Raw genomic sequence first — 9,994 nt, 5'->3', positions numbered from 1 at the left:
CACACACACACACACACACACACACACACACACACACACAATTATCAGGGAACATCAAAGAAGAGGGGAGTAGAAAAACTGTTAAGAGCCAGAGGACTTGGAAGACTATTGAGAATTAGTGTCTTCTAAATATGTCAGGCCTATTGTACTCATGAACTCTCAACAGCTGTGGTAGCCTACATGAAGACCAGCACAAGATCAACCGAGCTGACATTCCAGCATGACTCACAGACCCACCACTAGGTAAGGGACTACAAGGCAGTAGGTGAGCTGCTAGTAGAGGGAGAGTCAGTTTTCTTCAGTAGTGTGTCTCCTGGTAGATATGGCTCTTGGTAGGTTTCCTGTTCACCAGCGCATGGCCTTATACCCACAGACATATAGGCAGCACCAAGTGGACACAGTGAATTATATTTTAAAGAACGAAGAGGAAAAAGTAGAAGACACGAAGTGGGGAGAGATGTGTGTAGGGCAATGTTGGAAAATTGGATGAGAGGAGCAAGAAGTGGCTATTGTCAAAACACACTATATTCAAGTATGCAGTTCTTAAATAATAAGCAAAATCTTTTTACAAAATTTAAAACAAGAACTAAAAATTGGTTGTTTGTTTGGATGAATGCTTCTAAGACCCATCTTAATTTCATTAGACAAGTGTGCTTTTCACTCCCCATCTCCTATATGAAATAATTATGCTACATATTTGAAGCATCTTTTTTTAAACTCTCAAATCTTTTTTTAAAAATATTTATTTATTTATTATGTATACAATATTCTGTCTGTATGCCTGAAGGCCAGAAGAGGGTGCCAGACCTCTTTACAGATGGTTGTGAGCCACCATGTGGTTGCTGGGAATTGAACTCAGGACCTTTAGAAGAGCAGGCAATGCTCTTAACCACTGAGCCATCTCTCCAGCCCCTTGAAGCATCTTTATAAGTGAGACAGACAGGGTACCAAAGCTCTGCTGAGCTCCTGCGCATCCTCATATTAAGGCCTACCAGGACAAAGGGAGCCAACTTGGAGTCTTCCTGGAGCTGTCAAAGGTCCTGTCTTTACCTGTCCAATAAGGAACTACCAAGAAATGTTTCCTGAGTGCCTAGCAACAGGCTCTGTCAGAAGCCCTGATCATGCCTAGCCAAGGAGAGATGAGCATGAAAGAAATGACAACTGTCAACGGATCAGAATGCCTGGGTGCTGAGAGGGTATATAAGTTTTTCCTCATTGTTAAATAAATGAGTCTGCTGTAAGTTCTACCTGACTCCCTGTCTCTGTGGTCATTGACGTCACGCCTTTTCATCTCCCCCCCCCCCCCGAGAAACACGTTAGGACCCAGCAATACTCATGGAAAGGAAAGACAACAAAACACTATCTCAGTCATTCAGGAAGTAATTTGGTTCTGAGTTCAGTCTCCCTTCATACCCACGTAACAAGCTCAACTCCACACTAAGGGGCAAAGTATTAAGATTTAAGATTATGTGGACACAACATTTAAAGTGCAGCCTTAGTCCAGAGAATACAAGGCCATGGCGAGGGTCCTCTGCATATGGTACCATTCAAAGCCATGCCCAATAGAATCATGCAATGAGTTCAAATAGGTCTCATAAAAGAGCACACAAAATACCTTAGGTTATAAGCTAAAGATAAGCAAAAAGTCCAGTCTCTTGACAAAAGGAAAAATGAAGAATAGCTGAATTTGGGGCCACTGGTCAAAATTCTAGAGCCACATCAGACTTGAATTGGAAAAACAATGAACTCTGGCTTGAATGCAGTTAGGAGGCAGCTTAACCAGCCTCTTGAATCCAGGTGCTTATGCCCTGTAGAACTTACAACCAGGGCCCAAGCTTTGCAATGAGTCACATTAGGGAAGGTCCTACAGAGACAGAAGCTTTCTGTTTTACACCTACGGAGTCAGTGAAGGATGGGCAATAACTTGGGAAAGTCAGCTCATGGACCTAAATCTTCAAACAAGTGTTTGAAGTAAAGGATGGAAGTGGCCTTAGTATTTTATTCATTCCTGGAACTCCTGACAAAAAATGTGAATGCCTAACAGTATTCTGGGTTCCAAAGCAGAGTATTTGCTCATTTTGTTTAAGTAATGGGATAAAGTAGGATTCTTTTTTCTGAATTGTCCATTTGTATACTATCTGGCACACAGTAGGTACTATCAATGGCTTTTTTCCCCTGTGTCTCCAGAAAAGTTGTATTGTAACACAAGTCCAACTTAAAGCTATCGGCCATGGATGTGTTCTACTTCCTACCTTGGTTGAGCTGTAGCCATTTTGTATAGCAGTTGGCATCTGGTCTTTCAATTCTGACCAGAGTGTTAGGCTGAGTTCAAGATGGACACTGAGCAGACACTCACATGTGAATGCCAAATCTCTCAAATACATCACAGACTTAACTTTCTATGTTGTTGAGTTTGAGGTATGGAGAAAACTTCCTTGTCTTTAAATTCTGTTAGAAATTTCCCAGGTCAATTAGCATCTGTGACCTATCAGTGGCTATGTGGGTTGTTGAGTGCAAATAGAAACAATTTCCATTTTATAGATGACGGAACTCTGGCCCTGAGAAGAAATGATTTCTTATTATATTCCCCCAGGGAAATCCTGAGCCCGCAGATGAAGGAGAACTGAGGTCTTCAGTCTCTTCTCTGCCACAGTAAAAAGTACTCACGTCATGATGTGGGTCTCGACTCCTGCCTCCACCAATGCTCCATCCACAAAAAGAGGCAGCAATGTGAAACCGTATCTGCTCCAGGAGTGGCCCTCATCAAAACTCACCCTGAGGCAGAAACAAATATATGGAAGACACAGTTGAAAATAAAGTTGTAGTCTTTGACCATCTTATTTTACGTTATTAAAGTTTCCTATCTGGCAATGTGGATTAACAATACTTAATCAACAACATCTCCCTATATTATAAGATTTGATCAAAATTGCTTTTACCAGAACAGGCAGAAGAAATCCAAGCCTATAGAAATATTTCAGCACATTAGACTTGAGGAAATACACACACACACACACACACACACACACGCACACACACACACGTGTATGTGTGCGTGTGTGTGTGCGTGCACAAAAGGTCTCAGCAGACAGAGTGTCGCATTTCAAATACTAAGGTTCAATTTACAGTACAATCAATTCAGCCCTTGGAGTTTCTGACGCAGATAAATTGAGGTGTGTGGGTGTGCCCTATAGGAAGGGTGTATGTGTGTCTTTCAAATCAAACTTCAAGAAAAGCAATTTCCTATTTTCTCGGAATGGATGTTGAGACTATTCCACCTTCCAATGTCACCTTAAAATGCTTGTAGGCATGGCTAGTGTGTGTCTGAACTACTATGAGAAGATGTCGTGTTCCATCGTTTGTCCAAGGATAAAAGACAAGCCTGGTCCTCTGTGGATGCCAAGCACACACCTCTTTAAAGGATGCTGCTAGTGATTCCACATGCTTGCTTCCCTCTCCTTCTTGATAATATCAAGGACCTCTCTACACCTCGATTTAAGCAGAGGACACACCCCAAAGATGTGTCCTTGGCTTCTTCATCCTCAAGGATCTTTCTTGTCCTGTCGGGTTTCTAAATCTTCTCTACATACATAATTTAAGACTTTGAGCCCCTCCTACGTATGGTCCTTCTCCTATATTCAGGATTTTAACCTCTCAGAGGTTAGGAAACATGACCATTTTATTCTTTGAATGACGCCTTGATTCCTCACATAGGAATCTTTGTGACATGCTTCTTTCTTTCTGTTGTACATCATTTCAGAAAATGTCTCTGACTCTTACGAACTGTGATCATTTTGAGGACAAGACTCTTCCATTCATCTTTATTGCCCTGATACTTATCAGGGCTACGGAAGTGCTAGACTGGCCGATGCACAGAGGAAGGAAGGGATGTGAAAGGCTCTCTTTCAGAGCTTCCACTCAATTTCTGCAGTATGATTTTAATTGACTTCCATACACTGGTTCTAGGAATCACCTTCTCCCTGAACAGAAAGTCGCTCCATCCCGTCTGTATTTACTTTTTAATCTATTCTACTGTTACTCCCCTCTGTGTTCCTATCTGATTTTTTTTCCAAATACACAGATTAAAAATAGTGCTGAGGACAATGTTCTAACCTATCCAGGGCAGTCAGTCTGACAACAATGTTTAGGTTGATGGTATATCATAAAAGAAAAGAGATCACACTGTTAAGAAGCTTTTGTGAATTCCTAAATTATCGTCTTGAACTTTAAGGGGTCAGTTTATTCAGCCTTTAAAAAGATTAAGTTGAAAGCTAAGTTAGTGCAGAGGAAGGTGTGGAGACCTGAACCGCTGTGAAAATAGCATGAGTCCTGATTCCTTGCTTTTGTAGCTCCGAATTTCCTACAATAATAAAGGTAGTTTTAGAAATTCCCATAGCCACTAACTAGTTGTCTCTCTCTCTGGTATGTCCAGGGGTTAAGGAAAAATATCTTAGGCTTTATGATTTCTCCTTTTCAAGCCTGTTTGTTGATATGACTCTAAATCAATCAGCTGCTATTTCCACAGAATACTGCCAACATGAGCTCAAGCCCTCTCTCCTTGCTTCCCCAAGAATTTCCTCACTGATAAAGATTAGTTAGCAGCATATACAGAGCAGGCTTCAGTGGATGCCACAGGTATCTCAAGATGAGAGGTGCCCTCTTTTCATGTATCCACCAGCAGGGCATAGGGGCAGCTATTTTTTACTTCATACAGGGAAGACATCATGAGGCAGATGATGATGTCACATCATACTTCTCAGAATCAAGATGGAAGCTTCCAGACAAAGCTAAGTGCTAGCAGAGAGAGAAAACATAGAAGACTAGAGGCCTGCTGTAGGGAGTAATCTCCATGGGAGGATGTCTCACAGGTAGAGGGAAGAATGGCGTAGCAGCACACACCTAAAGACAAGCCCAGAAACGACAGGCAGCCTAGGCACGTGGGTGCAAGGATGCCAGAATGGAAGCAAGAGCACTGTTTCCAGAGGCACAGTGAGAATGGAGTCCAGTGACACTCATTTATGACTGAGGGGATTCTTGGAAGGCCACAATTCTGCCGTGTGGGTATTTCCAGAGAAGAGTGCTTTCTAACACGCGGGTGTTTCAGGCAGAAACAGATCTAACAAAATCTAAGTCCTGAAAGAAACTTTAGGAAACACAATAAAAATCTTAATATCTTTGCTATGAGAATATAGGGCCTGGACTGTGAATCAGAGATGGTTGGGACTTTGTAAATACTCAGAGATAACTGCTCTGAATGTCAGCCCTAAGGGTGTCTCATTTTCTTCCTCCTATCAATAGCTCATTAATGTCCGCATGCCAAGGAAATAGGGAATCCTATAGTAAGTCTATAGGTGAAATTGAAACCAGTAAGGTTGTCAATATTCAAGGAGAAAGTAAAATTCTGAATGACCTCTAAATAATGGCAATGCAGAAAACAGAGAGAAAACGAAATGAGTTCCCAGATAAAATAGCTCATGTTTCTCATGTGGCTGAGCTAACTGTGTCCTCAGTCATAACAGCACAGCATTATCTCCAGAGAAGAGAATAAGGGAATGGCTACCACCAGGCTGTGTCCTCAGTCATAACACCTCAGCAGTATCTCCAGAGAAGAGAGTAAGGGAATGGGCCTACCACCAGGCTGTGTCCTCAGTCATAACACCTCAGCAGTATCTCTAGGGATGAGAGTAAGGGAATGGCCACCACCAGACTGTATTATCAGTCTTAACACTATAGCAGTATCTCCAGAGAAGAGAGGAAAGGAAAGGCTCCACCACCAGTGGAAATGGTAGTTAATTTGAGGAGACAAACAATGTGCCAGTAAACCGACACAAAAACAAGGGTTAGAAAAGAGTCCTGATAATGCAGAGTGATTCGTTAGTAACTAAAAGCACTAGCCCTAGGCAGTGGTATCAGTGGAGATCTGAACTGACAATAAAGAAGATATGCAGACACGGAGGGGAGGGCTATGACAGAGGAAATATCTACTGTGAAGTGGACCTGATCTATGAACAGAAAGATGATCAATAGTTAGAGAAGAATGAAAAGGAGAAGCAGAGTTGGTAGACAGAGCAGAATTCAGTCACAGAGGACTTTGTCTTCAGATGCTATAGGAAAGATATGACGGGATCCAAACTTTAAAAGACAAATTTTATATCTGTATGGTGAATAGATTGTCAGAACCCTAAGTGGACGGAATTAGAAGAATGGCAAGACAGCATAAGAAATGGTTACGAAAGGTTACTATGGAGAACAGACACAGAAAAAAAAAAGGTTTTAGATATTTTCAGAGGTGACGTCAATACATTTGGTGATGAGATATATACAGTATGAATAAACATAATAAATAAGTTATGGAAGATATTGATATTGTTGATGGTATTTCAACAATCAAAGAAGAGAAGTGGAGAGGGCAGAAGACACAGGGACTTAGTTTGCCATTTTCAGTTCTGGTCCACATCCAGATGCTTTAGAGTCTTCCATGTTGTGTCATCATCAAGAAGAGCTTTGGATAAATGGATCTGGCTTTCTGAGTAGGGGCGTGATTTACAAGGTGGGTCAATTTAAAAGTAGAATATTTAGTCTATGGCCATAACACCCTGAACGTGCCTGATCTCATCTCGTCTGAATATTTAGAGACTGGAGAGATGTCTCAGTACTTAAGACTATTGGCTGCTCTTCCATAAGACATTTCAATTCCCAGTGCCCAAAGGGAGCTCACAACCATCTGTAATTCCAGCTTCAATGGATCTTCTGCCTTTTCTAGATTCCTTGGGCACCAGGCACACATATGAAATGCAGACATATATGCAGGCAAAATATCCATACATAGAAAATGAAATAATAGAATATTTAAGACAAGTAGTTGGGATGTGGAAAAGAAAAAAAGTGGTGCACTGGGAGAAAGGGTAAGATTAACCAGTGAGATAATAAGTTCAGACAAAAGGAACTGCATCCCTTGTCAATCACAAGTATTCTCTGAATGGTAAAACTTCAAAAGCTGGTCAAACCACACAAAGCCTAAAACGTGCCTCTAGGCTGCACACATGATGAAGGAAACAATCCCTCTGCCGTATCTTAAACACAATGCTCAATTCCAATCCCAGTTCCTTTTATTTTAAAGACCTGCCAATTAGTGTGATTTAAGGTGAAAGACAAACTGGCCTGGAAACAGATTACACAAATTTTAGACAGCACTGGTAAGAAAAGAAAAAAGAACAGAGACTGAATTAATTATCATTTCGTTTCAGCTTATTCTTTTAGTAAGGAGGTTTCCACATATTAGAAAGAATATCTTGACTATTCACTACAAAACAAAAAACAAACAAGAAAAACAACAACAAGATAATGTCCATGAACGGATTTGGAGAGCATGTAGTTAGCTGCATGGACACATCAGTTTTTAAAACTGCAGAGAGAAATAGGGACACACTTTTCTGTCCCACTCATGCTACTGAAAAGAAGCATCTAATGGTCACACTCAGAGTGTGAGCTCTCATGCACACTGCTCTTTTCCACAGTGTGTCCCTGTTCCTGTGGTTCTGCTGGATGTATATAACATGCAATTGATGAATATGTGTGGGGCAAATGAACAAACTGGAAATATTTTCTTGAGTTGCAGATTTAGATATTCATGGAAACCTAGAATGGCTAGATAAAAAAATAGCTGGATGTCCTTCCAATTATACAATCCTAAAATTGCATGTACCTGAATTCAATGTGCAAAAACCCTAAGTCAGTTCATTGTTGCTCAGTGTTAAGAATATTTTTCTTTTAACAACTAAAGCCATGGTAGAAGATAAGAACTCTATATTGAGTATTCACTAAGTGGTTTCCACTTTTTTTATTATCCTGGCATGTTGCATCTCTTAAGGTGTCATAAAATGATCTGCTAGAACAGATATTATGCTAGACTATACGACCTCCAGGGTCCTTTCCTAGTTTGTGTGTCTCTGACTTTATAGTATTGACATGAGAGGAAGAATAAAATTTTCCAAAAATAACCAAAGTTCTTCCTGCAAGACCAGCTCAGCATTAGAAGCAGAATAGTTGATGAGAATCAGTGTTCTTTCCTTGCCTTCCACTGCAGATGCGGGAGGTGCTGTGCTGGCCACCAGGAAGTTCTTCCGAGTAACAAGTGCAATGCTCCTTTCAGAGGCGTGCACAGGTTACAACTATTGTTCTTATGGAAATGTTTCTCTGAACAAACAAGACACTGATATCCAAGTCATGTACAGATGAACAAAAGAACACAGAAAAGGTGATGTTTCCCTTTTTCCTTCCAAGAACATCAAAGGGAAACAGGACAGTCTGTCAGGCTCAGCAAATCATTACACCTCAGCCCACCTGTCACTCAGACACCCTGTCCCTTGTGAGCTTTCTCTGGAAAACTGCATTCAGTGGGACTCTGTTGCTCAGTTCCTGCTAGTATTTCTAAGGCACAGTGGCAATACTTAATGGAGGGCTTACCTAAAATAGCACTTAGGCTCTGATCTCTGTTCATCCAAAGCAACATGGTCACAGATGGATGGGTCAATCTCTATACTGTTTGTCTTCATGCTCATCCAGCTACCTAACCTTTCCATTTGTAGGAAACAGCATGCCTTGTTAGCCTAGATATAGTTTCCCCAGTTTTTCAATTATGACTCCCATTTTCTCTGCAAAGCAATGTAGCTATTACTTAAGTCTGAGAACCTCTACACCCTTGGGTAATGTTGTGTAAGCTAACGCTTTTCATTTGTGCATGTATGCACACATACATCTGTATGGAAAATAATGTTAGTCTGAGATCCATAAGAAAAAATGATAATGAAGCAACTACTTAATCTTTATTCTTCTTAAAATATGCCATTTCTTTTAGCCTTGGAGTTTGCAGCTTAATTAGAATCTACTAGTAAAGAAGGAACTGTATTTGAGTTTCAAAAGCTTGAAAGAGGCGAAAATTAGTCAACTGTTTTATAAGAAAACACTGATGATAATGATATGGTCAAGTCATTACAAAACACTCCCATAGCCTTCAAGAAAACACACAAAGGACAATTTCTGAATGAATTCATTATTTGCTGTAGTAATTTCTCAGACACATTCAATAGCTGACATTTATCCACTTGCAAGTGCAAATTACTCCTTTTCTCCTGAGAACTATATTGATGGACAGGCGTAAACAGAAATCTTCATCCCTGTCTAAGTTCAGGAAACATTCCTATCAACATCCTTTAAATGAAGACAATACTATCTTCAATGCTTAGTTTAAAAATAATATTTAATGTTTTTAAGTTAGAAGAGGAAAACAAACAGTATCACTTTACAAGAAGAAATTCAGTAAAAATATAATTATTTTGTAGGCTCTACAAATTTTCACATATTTTATTTTTAAAAATGAATTTGGCATGTGGTATTTATGGAATGTGCATGGTGCTTGATTTATTTCATACTATATATTGACAAATTCAGGGTTATTAGCATATCCTCCACAGTAGACTTCTACCATTTATTTATGGTGAATACACTTGGTTTTCTACACTTGAAGTATAATGCTACTATTAGTGCTACATGCAACTTGATAACCTCAAATTTTCATTGACGATTTTGAGTGATGATAGTTGTTCTTGACTACAGATCCTAAAGAGGATTCACAGCATTTTTTTTTTCTAACTTGGGCATTTTCCTCCAAGACTGCCAAGACAAGTTGTTCCTTTGAGAATAAGTGTGTCTGTCTCTAGACTGAAACCTTGACAGCTCAGATTGCATAGTCAATTGCAAGGAATGCTAAATTTCTGGTTTTGTTTTTGTTTTTAATTGAAAACAGATTCTCTTCTCATACGATAAATCCTGATTATAGCTTCCCTCCCTCAGCTCCCTCCAGTTTCTCCCCACCACCAACCATCTCTCCATATCCACTGCTTTTCTGTGGTGGCGCACGCCTTTAATCCCAGCACTTGGGAGGCAGAGGCAGGCGGATCTCTGTGAGTTCGAGACCAGCCTGGTCTACAGAGCT

The 9,994-nt window shown here is 40.2% G+C and overlaps 1 protein-coding gene across 1 annotated transcript in view; it reads right to left on the bottom strand.

Annotated features, from left to right (window-relative positions):
* The window catches only part of Sorcs3 (sortilin related VPS10 domain containing receptor 3), a 624,914-nt gene that overhangs the window by 76,237 nt on the left and 538,683 nt on the right, over window positions 1–9,994 (bottom strand). The window contains exon 14 of the mRNA XM_005352452.2: window positions 2,668–2,775. Within this exon, the coding sequence (XP_005352509.1) occupies window positions 2,668–2,775 (108 nt within the window). The remainder of the gene's footprint in view (window positions 1–2,667; window positions 2,776–9,994) is intronic.

The sequence above is a fragment of the Microtus ochrogaster genome, chromosome 8, assembly GCF_000317375.1.
Source record: "Microtus ochrogaster isolate Prairie Vole_2 chromosome 8, MicOch1.0, whole genome shotgun sequence".
Taxonomy (NCBI): Eukaryota; Metazoa; Chordata; class Mammalia; order Rodentia; family Cricetidae; genus Microtus; species Microtus ochrogaster.
Note: the sequence above shows the minus strand (reverse complement) of the source record. Positions and strands in the feature narration are given on the sequence as shown.